At 37.0% G+C, this 25,073-nt stretch overlaps 1 protein-coding gene across 1 annotated transcript in view; it reads left to right on the top strand.

The window, feature by feature from the left end:
* The window catches only part of LOC150081006 (venom factor-like), a 785,003-nt gene that overhangs the window by 51,784 nt on the left and 708,146 nt on the right, over positions 1–25,073 (top strand). Inside the window, exon 5 of the mRNA XM_090382066.1 lies at positions 1,493–1,630. Coding sequence (XP_090238192.1) covers positions 1,493–1,630 — 138 coding nt within the window. The remainder of the gene's footprint in view (positions 1–1,492; positions 1,631–25,073) is intronic.

Raw genomic sequence — 25,073 nt, forward strand, 5'->3', positions numbered from 1 at the left:
AGAGTGCAGGTGATGAAAGATTAACATTAATAAATTAGGATATGCATGAAATTGACTTAAAAATTAAACTGTACAAATTATTTCTAATTGGTTCTTAATTAACTGATGTACATGTGTGACTAAAAAGTTTGAGGACTGACATTATCTAGAAATTGCAGCATTGTAGTGAGGTGCAACTGGCCATCACAGTTGCACCACATGGTGCAACTGTGATGGACAGTTGATATATTACTCTGGGATTACTGCTACCCATATGCAGTACTTTACATTTGCCAATTTTAACCTTCAACTGTCACCTCTCAGCCTATCTGCTCAATTTTTCTAGATCCTGTTGCAGTAGCATACTGTTATTAGTGTCATTAACAACCCTGCCAACCTTCATGTCGTCTGCAAACTTGGATGTTAAGCCTGATATACCTTCACCAATATCATTGATAAATACAGAAAACAAAAATGTGAATGTAGATGCAAAATAATCATTGTTGGTCAGCTACCTGAGCAGGATCCTCAACAGTCAAACCACCATCGATATAAAAAGGACCAATCTGTTCTCTTCCTTCTAGAGTTTGCCTAAGTAAAGAACTCTTTGCTGTTTTCTTTGCATCCTTTCTTGTAATCTGCCTTCACCTGCCTAACTTCTTTTGTGACTTGATTACACACCAGCTGATATCTACCATAGGCCTCTATATCATCTGATGATTTATTATTGTTGTTATTAGCAATATGGTGTAAGGAACGCTGAGGCTTATGCTGTGCCAGCCAAAAAAAAATCCTGAGTTACCCTGAGAGAGAGAGAGAGAGAGAGAGAGAGAGAGAGAAGTAGAAGTAGAAAGGTATCATCAAGAAACAGAAATTGATGATATCTAGCTCAGGACCCTGGGTGTGTCAAGCCCATAATCATTAGATGTGAGTCTTTATTTGCATCCCATGCACTTTTCTTCTCTGGTATGAGTCTCATTAGTTAATCTGACATCCATTTAGGCTTAAACCTTGAACAGTATTTCTTAGTTGGGACAAAAAGCCTAGTAGCTATCAGGATTTCTTCCTTGAATGCTTCCCATTCAGAATTTGCCGTTGCTGACATCATCAGTTGGTCCTACTGTATACACTTTAAAAACTATCTCAGACCATCGTAGTCACCCTTACGAAAGCAAAAATCCTTCCCTTTACCCCTGATGGTAGTTACATCTTTGAGTAAATCCCACATCAGCACACTGTGATCACTGCCACCTAGTGGTTTCTTTATCTACTGATTCTTAATGCATGAAGAGATTTCATAATTTTCTAATTTGCAAAATGTGGTGATAACCCATTTTATAATACTTTATATTGAGTTTTCCATTTTTTCATATTTATTCTAAGTATAGTGCAATATTATAATTATTGCTGTATAGTTTTTAAACCTGATGAACATGATAATAAGTTATTTGTTATAAAATGTATTAATACATTAGTATTGATGTAATAATTCCTACCATATATTTAATTTCAGAATCCTCAAGATGTTATCATTGAAAACAAGGTCATCCATGACAGACATGATGGAAGAAAATTATTCAGTTTTCCTTTCAGATTACCACCTTTTCCTCTATTTGGTGAATGGTCCATTGTTGTATTTCATGGGCATAAGGTAAATGAAACTTGCTGCAAAGAATAGTTATCCTCATTTTCAGCATGCTTATTTGTACCCATATGTAAAAATTAAATCTGTGAAACTTTAAAACTAGTTTTAGAGCAAAACTCAAACGTAATACACAAAAGTGCTGTAAACGATGCTTTTTTTTTTATGCTCTATAATCTCTACTCTTTCGTTTAATTCAATTAATAACATTTAGAGGAGAACTTTTCACTCATTTCACTTTTGAATCCCAAGCCAAAATTCATCATCTGTCATCTGCATCCTCCAGTTCAATGATTAGTTATTTCTAGGTTCTAACAAATTAAGCTGTGTATAGGCTTCTGGACTACCGAAAAGTCATAAGTCTTTTTGTAATACAGTGGATTCCTGTTATTTGGGCCACCAGTTAATCGGGGCAGCCATTTATTTGGGGCAAATCTTAAAAAACAGAACCCAGTCGAGAAAATAGCCAGGATTTACTTCGCTTAATTGGGACAACATGCCATTTAGTTGGGGCAGGAGACCGCAGCACTGGAGATTACCCTACGATTGTCTCCAATTGTACCACATGGTTCTGTCAGATTTCTGGAGGTCACAACCATAAAACAATAAAAACAATTAGCAGTCACCTGTTTATTGGGCTTTTCTGTTAGTGCCATCTATCATAAACAATTAGTAAACTTGATCTTGTTGAATTTGCAATAATACCAACAGCTGGAATTCTGTGGATTATTATGGTAAAATGTGTTTTCACTTCCATGAAATCTTCAATCATATAAAAAAATTAATTTTCAGAGTCTTCTCTTCATTCCTATTTTTAAAGCTTCATAACTTGTTACTCTGTTCTCACTTGCGCATATCGTGTTACTTGCAATTTGTGTGTGTGCCGTATTCTTTGTTATTGATTGCTTATATTTTTACTGCTTTAAAATTTAACCCCCACCCACAAATGTCAGTGAACAGAAAATTCAACTAGTTAGTATGTACATATTACAGTACGTATTAATTATTCCAATTATCATGTATATTCATCCGATTTTCACGTATCATTTAATTTTTTAATTGGTAAGGTAATAAAGTAAATTTGTGCTTAATATATCTTTACTTTTATAGCCTGTGGATAATATTCCTCCTATTTTCACTAATTGAATTAAAATTCAATTCACAAACGTGATCACAATGACCGGTGCTTACTACACATTGTATAGTGAATGGTACTTTACTATGGTGAGTTCATCGTAAGGTGATTTGATTGTATAGTGAACCAATTGTAAAGCGGGGGGTTCATTGTATGTTTAACTATTTACATGAATCTTCGGATAATTGGGCCAAAATGCACTAGTAACCAGATCCCAAATAACCAGAATCGACTGTATTTACAACCCTCATGTTGGAGATATGAAATGAAACTAAGACCTAGATGTCAAAAAAACTTAGTTATTATTGATAATGAAATACAAAGTTATGTAAGATTGATACAACTTACCTACACTCTTTACATCATGATACTCCATTTATATTTCAGCAGTATATTATTTACTGCATGTTTACTGGTGCCTTGTCAAGGCTCTAGAAAAATGAAATCTGATATATGATTTAATCCTGGTCTAAAAAGTATAGGTAATTTGTATAAATTACCTTTTATGGATATGGATAACTCTTACCAATAAAATAGTTCTTTCAGTAAAGCCAAAAAAAAAGCAAATCAGTAATTAAATTAAAGTCCTTGAAGGTGTCAGAGACATTCTCTCAGATATGCCAAGCTGTGCTTGCTACCTGAGAGTCTAAAATGCTGATGGAATTGATATTTGGGTGACACTCAAGTCAGGTGGACCCAATTTTGGCAAATTTTCACTCTGCTCGCACCTTCACAATAGTGGTACTGTTAGTAACCCTGGTTATAACTGCCATGTGCAAGTTTTAAAATATATTACCTAGCACACTGTGGTCACCCACCCACCCAGGTGTGAACCAATCTAAGCAGGTGTCAAGGTGTAGCACCAACACCACGTGGAGGAATGCCTCCACTCTGTTATTAGGCAATACTAGTTGATAGATGGCTCTCATCAACCAGTGCAATACCACCACTTTGCTTGAAGTGGTGGAACCCATATTTAGTCTCCAGAGCAAAGCTCTGATAAACCCTCCCCCATCTCTTCCATCATGCAGTCTATTTGATTGTCTTTTGAGGTTACGATGAACATCATGGCAAGTTACAATCTTCCTTACGTTTTGAGGTTACAGCTCTAAAACAGTGTTCACAGACTGGCTGCTAGTTAATACATCGGTAACTCTCTAGCAGGCTTCTGGATCAACTAGTGTATAATCTCACTGCCTCTGCTCTGCCAGATAGTGACTGGAGAGAGTCCAAATAGTGTGTATGCTAGGTGGGGTGAATCGTTGAGGCCACATCATGCCAAGCAGCTGGCTGTATTCTTGTTGTATGTACATCATATCCAAAAATTTCATTACTTCATACAGCATGTTCTTCCCCCCCCCGCATCATTTCTTATGACTGAATACACCATGAATTGTCAAACTAATAGCGCAAACTTATTTGCAAAAAGATCTAAACCTCCCAAACACTTCCTCGTTCATTTCACAAATGTATGTTGCCTCAGTTATAATCTCAGTGATGTCCATTTCCACTTACATGGAAAAAATATATGGGGTTTAGTCTGCTAAACCCCATGTATTTTTTCTGACAGAATCTCAGTTATCGGTTGATTTTAACCACTGCTCATCTCAGTTGTGTGAATTATTCACTGTATGATTCCTTTTGCTTTAAAGGTGGTACTTGTGCATATGTCCATTCTGATATTCCCTGTCAGAGACTTAGTAATGTGGAATCTCCTCTTTTTGATTTTCTCTGGCTTCAGATCTCTCTCTACCACATTCTGTCAAATTCATATGTTGTCTCGATCATTCTCCCAACTCTACTAATCACTTGGAACTCTTGGACTTCCTCTCTTTGAAACTTGACTTTCTCCAGTCCAACTTCCCTAAGAGTGAGGTAATTTTCCTTGGTGATTTTAAAGTTCATAATTCCAGCTGGCTTCTGTTTTCTAGTCACACGGACCCAGCTTTTTAGATGCTGAGGCTTTTGCAATTACTAATAACATTGCACAGGTTGTTCATTTACCTCCCAGAATAGTACACAATCCTAACCACACAGCCAACACACTTGATATTTTTTCGACAAACAACCCTTCTAAGTACACAGCCAAGGTGAGTGATCTCTGGGCACCTCAGATCACAACTTGGCGATGGTCTCTTTCCCAAAGGAGCCTTTCTCTCATGGCCATCCTCAACCTTGTGTAGATTTGCATTACAAGAATGCAAAATGGGACGATCTGCCAGATTTATTTTCTTCTTTTCCTTTGTTGGATTACTGTTTCCAAACTTCTGATATCAGTGTTGGTTCAGATTGTGTCACTGAAATTATTTTTGTTGGAATGGAATCCTTTATTCCATACTCCACCTTAAAATCTTGTCCTTTATCTGAAACTTGATTTTCCAATAAATGTGCTAAAGCTGTTCAAAATAACAATGTTGGATATCACAATTGGCTTGTATCCAAATCTCCAGGTTCATTTCCTGCCTACTCCAAGCTCACAACAATTGTAAAGTAGTTAATAATCAGTCCAAACTAGATTTTGAACAGGTTAAGAGTAGAACACTTAATACTTGTCCAAATGGTAGCTGAGCATTCTGGTCTCTTGTCAAAGCTATTGACAACAACTTTCCCATCTCTGTTACCACCTCTATCAAAAGCAGATGGTTCTATTGCCACTTCAGCCAAGGGTAATGCTGACCTACTATCATCCTATTTTCCTTCCAACTTGTGTATTAATGATCCTGGTAAACCAGCTTCCACCATCTCCAGTACGCTCCATTTAATGCCTCCTGTGGTGATCCGTAAAAGGAATGTCAGAAGGATTGTGACGAATTATGATGCTAAGAAAGCTCCGGGTCCTGATGCTATTTCTCCTCTTTTCTCAAAATCTGCACTCCTGAACTTACACCTGTTCTGTGCCTTTTTTCACTTTCTTATTCCAAAGGTGTTTTTTGTTCTAAAATCCAGCCTGTCTTATATCTCACAAAACAGATTCTTCTGCTCCTATGCTTATCTTTGATTTCTAGGCAAGGTCATATACACTGGTGTGCAAAACTTAAGGACCAGTCAGATTTTCACCTGTAGCTTCTCATAGGAGTGGCCTGGATATGGGAAAAGCATATCAAAGGAACCTCGTGAGCTACAGAAATGATGAAGACAACACTTTTCACCAACGCAACAATGGAAACAAAGTGGTACAGAGGACTTTATTCAAAAATGGCAACATAGCATCGGCTGCCATGATACAGATGCATCACTGCCAAAGATGAAACAAAGGTAAGAGGTGGTCTTCAGTAGGGGATATGGCCATGCCTAATGTTGATGCAGGCTTTGCACCACCTGTCCATACTTAGAACAATGTTGTTGATAAGTTCTTGCAGTAACGTTGTCCATTCTTCTGTCAGCACCACCTTCAGCTGGTGAACATTTTCTGGTGAGTGTGGACATGCCGCTAGGTGTCTCCCCAGAGTATCCCATATGTGTTTGATGGGATTTAGATTGGTGAAATGGGCAATGTACAGCTTCAATGTGATCAGGTGTGGCGTTATCATCCATAAACATGAACTCGGGGCCAATGGCACCTCGGAACAGACGCACATGGGGAAGGATTACCTCAATACATTAGCGTGCACTGGTTACAGTACCACCTTTCAGAGTTGTGTACATCCATCCAAAATAACGTCTCCCCAGACGAGAATACCTCGACCACCATATCGATCCGTTTCAGTGATGTTTGCGGGGTGATTCTGTGTGCAAACCTCTTATCAGATTAGCTGACTTCCAGAATCGCTGCTGAGACTGAATCTACTCTCATCAGTAAAGAGCACCTTACCACATTGCACTGCTGTCCAGTCCTTGTGTTCGATGCACCACTGTTAACGGTGTCTCCGATGGGCAGGTGTTAAAAGGACATAGCATACTGGCCATCAGGCAAACAGTCCACCTTTGTGGAGGTCACCTGGCCACAGTAAACCACGATATCCTACGTCCTGTGCTCCTGTGCATCTGGTTTGCAGTGGATCCCGCTGTCTGATGTCAGTTCCTGTTGCCCTGTAGGAGTATATAGTGGTCATCATCGGGTGTTGTTTTTTGTAGACGACCACCACTGGCCCTTCAAACAGCTGTACCTGTCGTTCTGAAGGCCAACCACGCATGAGAGATGATGCCGTGGTCGATACCGAACTCTGCAGCCACACTCCTCGCACTTTGACCTTCCTTGAGCTCCTAATTATTCGACCCTGGGTAAAGCATCCAGATGTTGTCTACTGGCCATTTTGTTGTCTGTAGCACTGTATGAAACCAATCAAATGTCTGTAACAATCGTACTCACCATTTGATAATTTGCACATAACTTCTGAACTGCTGCTTTTATCTGTTTGTGTGAGCCCTCTCATCGTGATTCCAATTTTTGCATGTGCACCAGCTTTCTACTGAACGGCCACAGTTATGCAAATTGCCACAGGCTGTTTCATTTGATTTTGTGGTTGTAACCTTTAGAAATAGTGTTGGTCCTTAAGTTTTGCACACCAGTGTATCCCTATTGGGGATTACCCTGACGTAATCTCTCTTGGCATAGCACATTACAAATATTGCTTTCTTTGCATCTGAAAATGTAGGTTTCACTTTGGCTCTCGGCATTTCTTTTCTTCCAAACAGCTCTTCACAGTGTAAAAATTGCAAATCCACCCTACCATGGAATATTGTTTCCACATCTGGGGCAGTAACCCCCCCCCCCCTCTCTCTCTCTCTCTCTCTCTCTCTCTCTCTCTCTCTCTCTCTCTCTCTCAGGCTTCTAGATTTCCATTCAAAAAAGGGCACTTAGGTTAATTTATGACCAATCTCTAGCAGAGTTTCTCCAATTTCTGCTTCATAGACAATTCTGTTTCTGCAATATGCCTTTTCTGTAGATACTTCCATGAGCACTGTTCTGAATTGGCTTCTATAATTCCTGCTGTGTCTCTCCCCAAAGCAGTCTAAACATGTGCCGCTTCCAGTCAAAATGCTTTCGCTGTCCAACTTCAGACTCACAGAAACAACTTTTCTTCTTCCTCATTTATTCATTCAATTTCTATTCTCTGGAACAACCTTTCTTAACACGCATTTCCTGGAAATTACAATCTATAGAAGTTGAGTCTAATGTAAAGAAATATCTTCTTTAATTTTCTCAACCTTCACCCCCATGCCTGTTACTGAGTAAAATCGATTTTAATACCGCTCTTTTTTTGGGGTTTTTATTAATAAAAAAAAAAAAAAACATGCCTTTATCCATAGCAGTTATTTGTCCTTATTGTTACATTGCTTCAGTTTATACAGCAGTGTTTTATATGAAACAGTATCAAACGCCATAACATTAGCATTAGCATTAATAGAGGCATATGATGCAAGAAAGCAAGCTTATGCAGCATCAGCCAGAAAAAAAAAAAAAAACTTCCACTTCACCCCTCTGTTCGTTCGAAATACTTGTCCAGCCGAGCCTTAAATTTATTTAGGCTATCAACTTCCACAACAAGGGATGGAAGTCTGTTCCAACCCTCGTCGAGGAAGTTGATAGAATCCTAGCAGCATTGAGCATGCTCAAACCATTCAAGGCTTTATACACCTCTATCAGATCACCTCGCTGGTACCTAGTCTCCAGACACTGTAATTTGCAAAACTTAAGCCTTTCTTCGTAAGAGCAACCCTTTGTCCCATTCACTAATCTTGTTGCCCTTCTCTGTACTCGTTCCAGCAGCTCTACATCCTTCTTGAAATGAGGCCTCCAGACCTGTATACAGTACTCAAGGTGTGGCCTGACCATTGCCTTATACAAGGGAATAATCCCTCCTTATCCCTGCTAGAAAAATTCCTGTATATCATTGACAATACACCATGAGCTACTCTTGCAGCCCATCTACACTACTCAGAGAACTTCATATCTGCCTGCGCAACCACCCACAGGTCCCTTTCATTCTCTACCACTGTCAGTGTAGTACCACAGAGTTGATACGTTGCTCTAGGGTTGCTGTTTCCCATATGTAGTACTTTACATTTGTCAATGTTAAACTTCATTTGCCACCTCTCAGCCCATCTGCTCAACCTTTCCAGATCCTGTTGCTGCAGCATAGCGTCTGTAGTGTCCTTAACAACCCTGCCAACCTTTGTATCGTCTGCAAACTTGGACATTAAGCTTGATATATCATCATCAATATTATTTATAAGTACAGAAAACAATAATGGACCCAACACTGAACCCTGAGGGACTCCACTAATAACATTAGTCCATGATGAGCAGTGTCCATTGATTACCACTCTCTGTCTTCTCCCCCTCAACCACCCCTTTATCCCTAGCAACAGTTTGCCTCCAGTGCCACATTGCTCCAATTTGTGCAGCAGTCTTCCATGTGCAACAGTATCAAAAGCCTTTCTAAGATCCAAGTATATAATATCAAAGTTATTCCCTGCATCCAGTTCTTTTGTGACTGCATCATAGTATCCAATCAAGTTGGTCAGGCAAGACTTCCCCTTAACAAAACCATGCTGGGTCTGTGCTATAACTGAAGTCTTGTCTAGATGATCCTGCAGTGCTTCTTTAACCAGTGCCTCCATTAATTTTCCTGGAACAGAAGTTAAACTCACAGGTCTATAATTACTTGTGTCAGCCTTTGATTCTCCTTTGTGAATTGGGGTCACATTTGCACATCTCCAGTCTATGGGTACCTCCCCTGAGTCAAAGGAAGCTCTCATAATTATGGCTAAGGGTTTGCTCACTTCCTTTGCTGCCTCCTTTAATATAACTGAATAGATCCCATCCACCCCTGGTGCCTTTCTTGTGTTTATCTTCAACAATTTCTCCTCCACTTTACTCTCAGTTATTACAAGATTATCTAGCTTACTGCCTAAGTTGAATAAACCTCTGGCATTCCCCTCGCTGAATAACTCCTCATGTGTGAATGTCGATGCAAAATATTCATTTAGTTTGTTAGCTACCTGAGCAGGATCATCAACATTTGAACCATCAATATGAAGTGGACCAATCTGATTCATCCCCTTCCTTCTAGAGTTTACATAAGTAAAGAACTCTTTGCTGTTTTTCTTTGCATCCCTTGCCAAAGATTTCTCGTAATCTGCCTTCGCCTGCCTAACCTCCTTTGCAACTTGGTTACGGATCAACTTATATCTGTCATAGGCCTCTGTGTCACGTGTTAATTTATATGTATCCCAAGCATTTTTCTTCTCTGCCATATGTCTCATTAGTTCATCTGACTTCCATTTAGGCCTACCTGAGCAGGATCATCAACATTTGAACCATCTATATCAAGTGGACCAATCTGATTCATCCCCATCCTTCTAGAGTTTACATAAGTAAAGAACTCTTTGCTGTTTTTCTTTGCATCCCTTGCCAAAGATTTCTTGTAATCTACCTTCGCCTGCCTAACCTCCTTTGCAACTTGGTTACAGATCAACTTATATCTATCATGGGCTTCTGTGTCACGTGTTAATTTATATGTATCCCAAGCATTTTTCTTCTCTGCCATATGTCTCATTAGTTCATCTGACATCCATTTAGGCCTAAACCTTGAACAATATTTCTTAGTTGGTATGTAAAGCCTAGTAACTTCCAAGATAAGTTCTTTGAATGCTTCTCATTTTGAATTTGCTGTTGGTAACATCATCAGTTGGTCCCACTGTATAGAATTTAAATACTGTCTCAGACCATCGTAGTCGCCTTTACGTAAGCAATAACCCTTCCCTTTACCCCTGATGGTAGTTACCTCTTTGAGTAGATCCCACTTCAGCACACTGCGATCACTGCCACCTAGTGGTTCCTTTTTCTGCAGATTCTTAATGCTCAAAGAATCACTACTGATAATCAGATCAAGAGTATTACTCCCTCTAGTATTACTAGAACTTGCTGATGCAGAAAACAATCATCCAATAAATCCACAAAAACCTTGCTAGTGTGTGAGTGACCAATCTACAAATTCCAGTCGATATCTGAGAAATAAAATTCCCCATTATAAGACTCTCTGATTTACTGGCCCCCTCTATTTCCCTGTACAGTTTCTTATTATACTCATCAGAGTCATTAGGGCTATAGCACACTCCTACTCTCAATTTTGATCTCCCAATGCTTATGTCACCCCAAACTGACTCGACACTGCCTTCCTGAAATCCAAGTACATGTCAATATTATTTTTTATACTCATTTCCTTGGTCACTCCATCATAGTAACCTATTAGATTGGTTAGATAACACCACTACTTTACAAATCCCTTCTGTGATTGCGGTATAATTGTATGCCTGTTGAGATGGTCTTGCATTAATTCTGTAACCAGTGGTTCCATTATTTTCTCTGGAATAGACATTAAGCTAACAAGTCTGTAATTATTCATGTTGCCTTTTGATCCCCCTTTATGAATTGATGTTAGATTTGCACATCTTCAGTCTGTAGGAACCTCCCTTGGATTCAGGGATGCTCTCATAATTATGGTTATGGATTTGCTTACCTCCTTTGCTGCCTCCCTTAATATAATTGAATTGATTCCATCCACCACAGGTTCTTTTTATGTCTATCTTCAACAATTTCTCCTCCACTTTCCTTTCAGTTATCAGTCATTTAGCTCCTCGTTAGAGTTTGATTAAATATTTTGGCCTTCCCTTCCCTAAAGAATTCCTCATGTGAATGTAGATGCAAAATACCTATTCAATTTGTTTACAATTTGGGCAGGATCATTAACTGTTAACCCTTAGATGGTAAGTTGCCTGATGTGATTCCCTTCCTTGTACTGTTAATATAAGCATAGAGGTCTGTGCTGTTTTTTTTTTTTTGTATTCTTTGCCTGAGATTTCTGGTAACCTGCCTTAGCTTGCCTAACCTTCTTTGTGACTTGATTACACACTAATTTATATCTACCATAGGCTTCTGTAACACCTGATAATTTGTATGCATCCCATGCACTTTTCTTCTCTGCCATGGGTCCCAGTAGTTCATCTGACATCCATTTAGGTCTAAACATTGAATGATATTTCTTCATTGGTATGAAATGCCTAGTTGCTTATTTGATTACTTCCCATTAAAATTTGCTGTTGATAACATCATCTGTTGGTCCCACTGCACACTTTAAAAACTGTCTGAGACAATTGTAGTCACCCTTACGAAAGTAAAAAAACTTTTTCCTTTACCCTTAACATTAGTCATTTCTTTAATTAAATTCCACATTAGTACACTGATCGCTGCCAACCAGTGGGTGTTTTACCTTCAGATTCTTAATGCATGAAGAATCACTGCTGATAACATGAAAAATCACTGCTAGTCTATTGTTATCTCAAAAAGACCCAAAGCCTTTGCCTTTATGGTGGCCTGGTTTAGAGGCATGTGGTGTTTTTCTTAGTCTTAAATCAAAAAAAGAAAATCAGTTTTTTTCTGTCTCAACCACAAGTCTACATTTTCAACCACAAGTCTACAATTAATTGAATAGGGCTGCAATTTTAATTCATGCACCAATTGTGGTCTTTCCTCTAAGATTTTTTGCTAATTGTGCAATTATGGTTCGATTGCATTGTTATTTCACACTTCAACAGTTCACTCTCACTAAATTTTATTACTTTTATTGTCTCTTCCAATGTAATGATTTTCATTTTTTTTTATGTGACAACATCTGTGGCGGCACTAGAGTAAAATCGATTGGTAAAGAAATTTTTTTGTAAAGGAAATGACGCAATTGATGTAAAAGCAATGATGCAACTTATGTAACGAAATTTTTGATGTGAAAACATCTATGGTGGCACTAGAGTAAAATTGATTGGTAATGATTTTACTCTAGTGATTTACTCTAACATTGATTTGGTAGAGTAAGCAGCAGGTAGTAATATTATGCAAGAATAAAATGCAGACGTTAATAAAATATGCTTCTGAAGATTTTGTTCAACATCAACCTTCTAAGTAGTGTAGTGAGTAAATAGATTTCAATCAAGCCGTGCAAAAATTTAAACGGTTTTACAATTGCGATAGGATTTCGAGATAATATTATGCAAGAATAAAAGCAGAATATTATGCAAGAATAAAATGCAAGATTTTGATCAACATCAACCTTCTAAGTAGCATAAGTGAGTAAGTAAGTTTTGATCGAACTGTTCAAAAATTTAAACGTTTTCTCTAGTGCTGCCAAAAAAAATATCCCATTTTCTTGTTATTATTAATAAGATTATTTAAGTAGGCAAAACTCCAGATCTTGGGTTTAATTCCATATTTTGACTAATGGTTACTTCTAATATTAAACAGTGAAAAAATCGCAAAATTTGCTATTGTGATGCAAAAATCACACAAACTACTGTTTCACTTCAATAGACATTGGTGCTTATGGACACGATGGTGATTTGAACATTTTTAAAAATTCAAATGTTGGAAGACACTGTCCTCTTAGTAATCTAATGGTTACTTCTAATATTAAATAGTAAATAGTTATGAGACACAGAAATTTCACAGTAGATTTTTAAAATATTGCATAAGTGAAAACTAAATTGCAAAATTTGCAAGAGTGTCACTAAGACAGAGGATTTCAGGTATAAAGAAATTATCGTTTACGGTCTCACAAAAAATTGTTAGTATGACCTTAGATTTTAGGGTTTGCAAAAGGAAAAGGTATTTTTTGCCAATTACAAGGTTTACGCAATAAGGTAAAGAGGTACCTACATGAAAATGATTGGGGTATTTAAAACCAGTCATCAAAATTAGGAAACAAGCACTATCAAATGAAATAAATACTAGACACACTAATAAAATACACTGTTTACTCCTTATGAAAAATAAACACTCTACAGGCATCGCGAACAGGTAATGGAATGAGGCAAGTTGTAGGGATGGTAGGTCACACCAGGAATACACAACAGATTATTTTAGATATAGTGATGCAAGATAATATGACTAAAATTAAAGAAACACACTCACACAGGATAATATTACTGACCACAGTGTTGTTAATTGATTTTCATATGATTTGTCTGCACCGGCAAATAAATATTTTAAGTAGGAGTCTTAATTACAATTTACCTCCTAGACTACTCCCCATAAAACAAACAGTTATTGAATTTGAATATGGGTTAAGAAATGCAAAAATTAGGGAGGGACTAATATAGCAGATTAATGGGGTTATAATCAACCTAGGGACCCTTATATACCTAGGTTATCTAAAGAAGAGGGGAGTGAGTTGTTATTTGGTTTTTAGGAGCATTAGCAACTAAGGCCATATTGCTCCGGGGATATGCAGTGATCATTCCCTGACCTTTCCGCATGCTTCGTATTTGATGGTCATGGGCTCGAACCCCGGTCTAATCGAGAAGCGTGTGCTATGCACTGCTGCTCCTGCTCAGGGGAGTGGGCTATGGAAATTAAGACAGAATAACAATATTATCATACAGAAAGTAGACAAAAGAGATATGGTAGTCATTTTAAATAAAATTAATTACATAGACAAACTAATAAATATAGTATCAGATAGTTCCACTTACCAATTAGTAGAAAAAACAATGTTCAATGACTTAATTAAACAGTTAGTGTCAAACCTTTACGTTTGACACTAATATTCAGTTTAAAGAATTCGGACATGTTTAATCAGTTAAAAGATAAAAAATTAAATAAAGATGATAAATTATTTTCTAGATGTAGTTTCTTTGTACACGAATGTGCATGTTGAGTATGCATTAGACACAATGTGGGATTTAATTAATGATGATTCATTAATTTTAAATAAGTCAATTTTTCCAAAAAAATAGTTTACCTAATTAAATTTCTTGTTCAAGCCAAATTCATTTCCAATCTAAAATTTATAAACACATATTTGAATTACCGATGGATCTTAGCCTGAGCGGACTAGTTGACGAAATTTATCTTAATAAAATTGAACAGTTACATTTAACACCATTTCTCCCAAATCTAACATTTTATGGTAGATACTTGGATGATATCTTAATAATTACAAAGGATGATGATATAGTAAATAATGTTTTGAATTTATTAAATAAGATACATACCAGACTTAATTTTACTTTAGAAATAGAAAATCCACAGAAAAAAAGCTATAAATTTCCTAAATTTTACTTTAATTAGAGTTGATGAGAATAGACATTTTCAAATTTATAGGAAACAGACAAACACTGGCAAATTCTTACACTGTTCTAGCTATCGTCCATTCACATATAAACAGAGCATTATTTTTAATCAGTTTTACAATGAATTACAAATATAGCTCTACTCAGGAGTTATTACTAGATGAAATTATGGAACTTGTGAAAAGATTTCTAAATAGGGTTACACATTTGGTACTATTATGAAGATAAGATGACAAGCAAAACAGAAACTTGAGACTGGCATAATGAATAACAGGTATGAGCAGAAATATTTTATTAAAGTTCCATATATACAGCTGGTACAAACAATTCATTAATATTTTTAAGAACACTGAATTTAAGATTATCGCCCAACTGACTAGTAAACTCCATGATATTTTGAAGCATAGAGCAGTCAGTTCCGTTTCAGCCATGGATGCACACAACGTTGTTTATAATATTATTTGTGGGGAATGCAATTTCTCATATATTGGCTCGACACAAAATTATCTTTCGACGAGGATACAACAACATGTGGCATCGGTTAAGGCTAGAAGGACATGTGCCTCGGAACTTTCTTTCCATTCTATCAATGATAGCCATGTGTTCCTTTTAAATGCAAATTCCATTAATGTTCTTAGGCCTTACACTATTTCGGACTCGTGGACTTTTATGCACATGTGTGAATGGTAATTCACACATTGTTTAGTATAATTAATCTCGTATCAGAGATTCGATAGGTTTATGTATACAAAAGGGTGGACATCATTTGCGAAAAACACTTTACTTCTTGTGAACATGGAATCTATCCGAATAAGTTTGGTACCTTATAAGAAGTTTAGACAATTTTATGTTTTTAGATATTTTAATTCGATGTGTATTTATCTTATCTTTCTTAAGGATCAATTTGACAATTGTTAGCGTGTGGCATGGTTGGGTTTTTGGAGGTGTTGAAGGCTGTCAGTTTCCCCTGGCTTTTCTTGATGCTTTATGTTGGGGATGAGAATTGAATACATGACAATCTTTTAATACATATCTATTGATATAATTTTAATGTAGTTTTTAATTAAACATGGGACATTTATTCCTATAACCATATAATCACATAATCCTTCAACTGTGAGGGTTCAGAGAATTCCAGTCCTACATAAAGGTTTCCTCTTATAGTTTTTAATATTAAATAGTGAAAAAATCGCAAAATTTGATACCTGTACCACTTTAACTGGTTGAGAACCAGACAGACCAAATAGCACACAGTGCTATATATATATCAATGCAATATGCATTTTCAGGTTAAGTTCCCATGGAACTAATATTTAAATTTTCAGACATTCCTGTGCATTGCAGTCGAAACTGGAAATTGCCTGCATAGCATTTCAAAAACAGTTAATATCAATGGTTTGATTCATTCAAATGTCTTTTCATTGCAGTCCATAGATAAATGAGAATTAAGTTACATTTCATATTTATGATTTTTTCACCTGATTGCTCAATGAAAGCAGGTCCAGACTTTTCCTTCATCAAAAATAATAATTACTCATACTTTCAAGAAATGAAAAGGGAAAAGTGTTATTATAGTTGGTCACACTGTCATAAGTAATAATGGTAGTTCGCTAGTGACAGGGGCTGCCTCCTCTCAGCCCATTTGCTCAACTTTTCCAGATCCTGCTGAAGTAGCATACTGATATTACTGTCATTAATAACCCTACAAACCTTCATATCATCTACAGACTTGGACATTAAGCCTGGTTATACCGTCATCAATATCATTGATAAATACAGAAAACAATGGGCCCAACACAAAACCCTGGGGACTCCACGAAGAGTAGTGTCCATTGATTATCTCTCTCTCTCTCTCTCTCATCCATCCTTTTATCCATTATAGCAACTTGCCCTTAATGCCATATTGCTCCAATTTATACAGTAGTCTTCCATGTGCAACAGTATCAAAAGCTTTCCTGAAATCCAAGTATATGATATCAGAATTATTTTTTGCATCTAGTTCCTTAGTGACCACGTTGTAGTACCCAATGTGGTCACTAAATTGGTCAGACAAGACTTCTTCTTAACAAACCCATGCTGTGTCTGAACTATAACAGCAGTCTTCTTTAGGTGATCCAGCAGTGCTTCTTTAACCAGTGCCTCCATTAATGTCCCCAAAACAGAAGTTAAACTAACAGGTCTGTAATTACTGATCTTTGATCCCCTTTTGAATTGGAGATACATTTTCACATCTCCAGTCCATGGGGACTTCCCACGAGTCCAATGAAGCTCTCACAATTATGGCTAAGGGTTTATGTACTTCCTTTGCCTCCTCCTTTAATATAACTGGATAGATCCCATCCACCCCAAGTGACTCATGTTACCTGGTGTGAATGGGATCTATCATTCAGTTTATCAACTACCTGACCATTATCATCAAGAGTCGAACCATTGATATCAAGTGCACCAATTTGATTCATCTCCTTTCTTCTAGAGTTTATATACATAAGAAGTCTTTGCTTCCTTTGCCAAATATTTTTCATAATCTGCCTTCTTTGTGACTTGATTACAGACTAGCCTATATCTACCATAGGCTTCTGTATCACCTGATAATTTGTATGCATTCCATTCATTTTCCTTTTCTGCCACGAGTCTCATTAGTTCATCTGATATTCATTTAGGCTTTGAACAGTATTTCTTAGTTGGAACAAAAAATCTAGTAGCTTCCAAGATTATTTCCTTTATTGCTTCCCATTTAGGATTTGCTGTTGGTAACATTATCAGTTGGCACCACTGTATGGAATTTAAAAACTGCCTGAGACCATTGTAGTCACCTATGCGAAAGCAAAAACCTTTCCCTTTACCTCAATGGTAGTTACACTTTTAAGTAAATCCCACATCAGTACAGTGTGATCACTGCCATCTAGTGATTCCTTTATCTGTAAATTCTTAATGCATGAATAATCACTGCTGATAATCAGATAAAGAGTATTACTCCCTCTGGTTGCCTCTCAACATCCTGTTGTAGAAAACAATCATCTAGTAAATCCACAAAATTCTTGTTAGTTTGTGAGTGACCAATCTGCAAGTTCCAGTCAATATCTGGGTAGTTAAAATCCCCATTATAAGACATTCTGATTTACTTGCCCACTCTATTTCTAGGTATAGTTATTTGTTGTACTTATCAGAGTCATTAGGCTTATAACACACTCCTACCCTCATTTTTGCTCTCCTTGTGCTTATTTTGCACCAAACTGACTCAACATTGTGTCGTCCACCAATGCTAACTGGATGCACTGCCTTAGATTTTATACATTTCTTAACTAACAGCATAAACCTGCCTCCCTTCCTGTCCTGGTGAAACCCATGTTTAGTCTCTAGAGCAAAGTTTCTGGCATCCCCCCCCCCCATACTTCTCTTTCAACCCATGCACGGTACTAAGTACTATAGGTTTTGATACCTTTCGTGTTTGAGGTTTTCATAAAAAAAAATAAATAAATAAAAAAAATAAACTTGCCTCCCTTCCTGTCCTGTCTATCCTTTCTGTGCACATTATACTCCACAAATTCCAGTTCTGCATTCTTTATATCTATGTGAGACACCACGTACATATCTGATTCCAACAATATCTGCCTTTGATGTCTTGACTAGCACTTCACATTCATCAAATTTATTTACTATACTCCTAGCATTGGTGTACATGCAAGTATACATGCACCTGTTTTACTCTTAGTTACCCTAACACAGTCCATGTATTTACTTGTTTCATGATGACTCCAGCAGTTCTTGAAACCCCCAGCAACTTGCTTTCCAGGCTGCTGCTCATTCCAATAGAAACACTGCAATAATCACTTCACAATCAATTCACAGACTAATATATTAGTCTGTGAATTTCTCCCATTAGCAGTTTCCCACCCACCTAACATTGCTTCAATTGTATCATCAAGTATTCTTACACGCTTTCTATATAAGTGTATCCCATCCCTGTAGAAGCAATCTCTCCTGTTAAAAGCAGATGATGCTGAGCCTTGCCCAGTCTCTCCAGGGGCAATTTTATTGCCAAGGCTCTCATCATATACTCTCTCTCCTATCGTGTCTGGGCAGAATTATAGACACATTCAAATTTAACCCTAACTCACAACTTTTTTTCAACATTTACCTGTACTTGTTAAGTAAGTCTGCAGATCTCCTACACTTAATGTCATTAGCCAACGTGTATATATCACCTTTTGTGCCCTTAAAAGATGATATCTGCTCTACAGTGATATCTACTTTTGCCCCTGGCAGGCATACCCAGGTCCTATTTCACCTGTCCTTTTTACACAATATATTACCTATATCACTGACGCCTCCGTAGTCAGGTGGGCAGGAGGAGCAGTGCGTAGTACACGCTTCTTGATTAGACCGGGGTTTGAGCCCATGCCCACCAAATACGGAGGATGCGGAAAGGTCAGGGAATGACCACAGCATATCCCCGGAGCAATATGGCCTTAGTTGCTAATGCTCCTAAAAACCAAATAACAAACAATAACAACCTATCTCACTGACAGTAGAGTCTCCGACAATAACTAGCTCCTGTGGGACCAGCTTATTCTGCCTTGGAGATTGCTGCTTGATGCACAAGAGTGATCTCTGGCATAGAGGTAGGCAGTTGACAGCTTGATGGGTCCCCCCTCTTTAATACCTTCGAGGGCATCTACCCGATTCTTCAAACTCTCATAGACGCTCATCAGAATGCTGAGTTGGTGCCTAATTTCTTGACACTCTTGGTTTGTCAGGATGTATTGTTGGAAACTGCATTTTCTCCTTAATTTTTCTAGCTTCTCATTGATGGTAGCATATTTACTAATGGTGTATGATTTTCAGTAGATTTCAGCAAATCTTTCAAACACATCTTATTTGTTTGCTGACTTGTCTATCATTTTTCTTCTTACTCCTTTGTTGTCAAAATGTAGATCTTGTATCAGGAAATGGAAGAGTAATTTTTATTATTCTAAATGAAACAATTTTTAATACCTAATCTATCTGTAGACCATGTCTTCTCTATTTATCTTCTTGGTTTATGTCATTCCTGCTAAGTAAAGCAAGCCAAAAATGGCATTTATTTTTGACTGCTCTGTGTTTTTTGTAGTCTTTCTTTTTAGGTTAAATTTTTCTTGTACAGAACAGATATGTTCATTCGTGCAGCCATGGATCATTTGATTTGGTACCAAAGGAAGAAAATTTGAATAAACTGTTGAATTTGAATGCCTAGAATCAGTCAAATGTCAAATGAATTTCACTGATGCTCATCATTCAAATTCATTTGGCATTTAAGTCCAGTTCTGCAAGGTTGGAGTTCATGGACAGCATGTTTGGATGGATATAGAAGAATATCTTGCTCTGTTAAATAAACATCCTGTTTTCAGATGTAGAAGCTATCTTCACTTTGGACCATTTCTCAATGAACACAACAGCCATTATTGAAGCTCACATAATCCTGAGTAAAGTATTGAAAAAGAACTAAAAACAAATCTGAGGGTGGCACTGAGTGTGTAAAGCAAATCATATTACATAACTAGTGGTATACATATCTTCTTTTTCCAGTTCCACTTCCTCAGTAGCTCCCCGAGGAGCTGTTGTGGCCACCATCAATTTCTTCCAACTGCATCAATTTTGTGCTCTACAAGCGGCATTGCAAACTGTTATGCCCAGAAGGTCACTGATCCCATCCTTCCACCTAGTTGCAAGTCTTCCTCTGCTCCTCTTCCCCCTCAATTTTTCCTTCCATTATATTCTTCAACAAAAATTTTTTCATTCTTGCTGTGTCCAAAATATTTGAGTTTTCATCTGTTGATGCCATGAAGAAGAAATTTAGGCCTGCCAATTTTATTCAATATCCACTCATTTGTTCTTCGATCAAGGTAAGAAATATGCAGTATTCTCCTGTAACACCACATTTTAAATGCCTCAGTTTTCTTCCTATCAACTCTTTTCAGATTTCATCCTTCACATTTGGAGGGAATGGTGTGATTTTTTTTTTTTTTTTGGCTGATGCTGCATAAGCTCATACACATGCTTTCTTGCATCACATGCCACTACTACTACCACATCCATAATTGACAACTAAAAAAATTATCCACTCAATGATTTTCAGTTTTGTCTTTAGGGGTAAATCTTGATCTCTCCATAATTTTGTCAGATCAGTGACCAATGCTTTAGCAATTGCCTCTCTTCTTTTAACGTCATTTGAGCAGTACCATTTTTATTTATTCTTGATCCTAGGTAATCAAATTCATCCACTTCTTCGATTTCTTGCTCATTAACTTTACTGGAACTGAGATTAACACCAATCACCATAATTTTAGTCTTACTCACATTCAGAAATAATCCTTTTTCTTACTTGCTTTGCAAACTCTCCTCAAGAGTTTCTTTCAGATGATTCTTGTAATTGCAAATTAATGTAATATCACTGCATAATGAAGGATGTTTATCTTCATTCCTCCAATTTGATGCCAATGTCTAAGTTTTCCGATGCTTCACGCACGATATTAAAATAATATCTTGCATGAATAATAATAATAATAATAATAATAGTAGTATTATTATTATTAGCCATATAGTGCAAGGAAGCCTGAGGCTTATGCTACACTAGCCAAAAAAATTTCTGAGTTACCCAGAGAAACACGGGGAGGAGAGAGAGAAAACAAGAGTCAGAAGTAGAAGGAAATCACCAAGAAAGAGAAGAATGATGATATCCAGCTCAGGACCCTGGGTGTGCTAAGCTCATACTCACCAGATGTGAGCCCCTGAAGATAATATCTTCTGCATAAAGATTAAAAAGGTGAGGTGACGAAATGCAGCCCTACCTGACACCTTTACCGATTTTGAATAAGTCTGTTTCCCATGTTGGTTCTAACAGTTCCTTCTTGTTCCTAGTGTAGTAGCATAATCAGCTGAATTATGTGTATTGGGAATCCCACATTAATCATCGTTTCTCATGTTGAACGCAATCAAATGCTTTTGAATAATCTATAAAACACAAAATAACTGGAACTTTGAATTCCTTACATTTTTCAACAATAAGACGTAGACTTAAGTTCTCATCTATGGTTCCTCTGCCTTTTCTGAAACCTGCTTGCTCTTCTGGCATTTCTTCAAGTTTTCTTGAAATTTTGTGTAATATGATTTTAAGAAGAATTTTGCTAGTATGAGAAATTAGGCTAATAGTCCTGTAATTTGAATGAAATTACAGACCTCCTTTTTAGGTAAAATTACAGACCTCCTTTTTGATTCCTTCGAATCTGATGGCCACTGCCCCATTTCCAAAATCTTTACAATCATTTTATGAAAAAATTCCGTTCCCTTTACACCTGTTCTTTAATCAATTCTGCTGGGATTTCATCATTTCCAGACTTTCCACACAGTTCAGTTCTCTGATGACTTTTTTGACTTCTTCCTTCAGTGGAACTGGTTCATGATCATACTCTTGAAAATGGAATGGCAGATCATTAGCATCAGGAGGTGCCATAAAAAGCTGCTCACTGTATTCTTTCTGCCTTTTTTTTTTTTTTTAATTGCATTTTCCTCTGTTAAAGTTTCACCCTTGGAGTCCTTAATTACATTTTTGGACGGAACTTTTGTCTTAAGGACTTAATAACATCATACATCTTTGTGTTGTTTTTTTTGTTGTGTAATTCAGTTTCTTTGCACTTCCAGTTGATATAATCCTGTTTGTCATGATTTAAACAGCACTTAATGATTTTGCTCAGTTTCTGATAATCTTCGTTTCCCTGCACACTTTGGGCTTTGCCAATTCTTCTCTGTTCAGTAAGTTTAAAAGTGGCTTCTGTAACCCATTGCTGCTTAATCTTTTTCCTTTCTCTTATGTATCTATTTGCTAAATCCTTAATAATGCTTTTTGTATTTTCCTACATTTCCTCAGGCAGCATTTTTTTCATCCAGTTCTAATAGAGCTTGAAAATGATTGCTTGTTTCAGTAATAAAATCATTGGGAAGACTTTCTACATCCAGCCATCTAGGGAATATATATTCATGATCTTTTTCAGCTTCAGCTTGAGATTGATGTGAAATAGCTGACAATAAGTGCCACATTCTGCACCAGGAAGTGTCTTTGCTGTGAGAATATTGGAACACCATCTTTGCTGAATGAGGATGTAATAAATTTGATTCCTTGTTTTATGATCAGGAGATTTCCATGTGTAGAGTCTTCTCAGGTGTTGCTGAAAGCAGGTGTTGCATATGACAAGACTGTTCAGATGAAAAAATTCAATTAATCTTTCTTCCCATTCATTTCTAGTGCCAAGACAAAACCTTCCACATTCCAGACTAGAAGAAATTGTCTTGCCTACTTTTCACTACTTGCCTATTTAAATCACCATTGAATATCAAAATATCCTTTTTTGAGACCAGGTCAAGAGTTGCTTGGAGGTTTCCATAATAAACATCCATATCTTCATCTGTGGCTATTGATGTTGGTGAATATGCAACTAAAGCTGTGAGATTTACTGGTTGGCTCTGAGCATAACTCAGAGTCAAACTTGAGTCTAACCGTCATCATTCTACTATTATTAGGATTGTATCCAAGAAGAGACCTCGAACATTCCTTATTCAGTAGAACAGCGATACCTTGTTCTTTTACTTGGTCACACTTAGAAGAAACAACCAGAGACCTATTTCTAGTGTTGAAATGACCTTGTCTGTCCACATGACTTTGGTTGCTCCTAAAATGTCAGTTTTTGTACCCATCCATTTCATTGATGATCATTTCCATCTTCACTTCTTTTAAACTCTTTACATTCTGCATGGCCACGTTTACCATCTTCTTTCGTAAATTTAATTTTGCATGACACACACACTAACATCTTGGATCTGGTTTACAATAAGGCTGTTCTGTGACAGACATTTTCTGCAATAGGTTTTTTCTTTTATGAAAACCCCAAACGTTTTCATAAAAGAAAAAACCCATCTTCTTTTGTAAATTTAAACCCATCTTCTTTACCATCTTCTTTTGTAAATTTAATTTTGCAAGGCACACACAGTAACAGCTTGGATGTGGTTTACAGCAGTTTTTGGAAATACATCTTAGGTGTGTTAAAAGTAGATGGGACTGCAGTAGAAAAGAAAAATAAGGTATTCTGTAACAGACATTTTCTGCAATGGGTTTTTTCTTTTATAAAAACCCCAAACACGAGAAGTAATAGAAGCAATAGTACTTAGTATTATGCATGGGTTGAACTTTGAGAAGATGAAAGAAGATATTTCTTGACATTAGACTCTAACTTCTGTAGATTGTAATTTTTGGGAAATGCATATGGAGGAAGGTTGTTCCAGAGAATTGAAACTAAACGAATAAACGAGGAAGAAGAAAAGTTGGTTCTGTGAGTCATAAGTTTGACAGTGAAAGCTTGTTGACTGGTTGCAGCTTGTGTTCAGAGTACTTTGGAAGAGAGAGAGAGAGCAAGAATTATAGAAGCCAATTCAGAAGAACAGTGCCCATGGAAGTATCTATAGAAAAGGCATGCAGCAGAAACAGAATGCATATGAGACCGAGAGAGGAGAGATTCTGTTAGAAATGAGTCATTAATTAACCTAACTGTCCTCCTTTGAATGGAATCTAGAAGTCAGAAAGATTTTGGGGGCACTGCCCCAGATGTGTATTCCATGGTAGGGAAAATTTGCAATTTGTACGGAGGGAATAGATGTTTGGAAGAAAAGTAATGCTGAGTGCGAAGGAGAAAACCCAGTGGTGCAGAGGAAACAATATTTGTAATGCGCTTATGCCAAGAGAGATTAGAAGTCAGGTAATTCTCTATAGAGATATATAACCTTGCTTGAAATTGGAGTGTCATCGAAGATAAGCATAGGAGCAGAAGAATCCTTTTTGTGAGATATAAGACAGGACTGGGTTTTAGAAGGATTGAAATCAACTAAGTTATCTTTGCCACACTGGAGAATTACTTGGAGATCAGTATTTAAGGAATTTGTAGTAGATATTCAAGAAGTTAAAACTGTGTGAGCAGGGCAAGGTTTCAAACTGGAAGGTGGAATGCAATGTGCTATCATCAGCAAAACTATGGAGAGGATTTCCAGTCAGTGGAAGAAAGTAATATACAAGAGGGAAAAGAGTGGAAGAAAGAACTGAACCTTGGGGAACACCACCATTAGTGGAGAAGTTAGAAGACAGAGAACTATCACCCACAGCGAGTAGTCAGAGAGAAAACTGGATACCCAATTACAAAAACAGTTGGAAAACTATAAGATGGAAGCTTA

The sequence above is a fragment of the Mastigoproctus giganteus genome, chromosome 9, assembly GCF_048544385.1.
Source record: "Mastigoproctus giganteus isolate SK-2022 chromosome 9, ASM4854438v1, whole genome shotgun sequence".
Lineage (NCBI taxonomy): Eukaryota > Metazoa > Arthropoda > Arachnida > Uropygi > Thelyphonidae > Mastigoproctus > Mastigoproctus giganteus.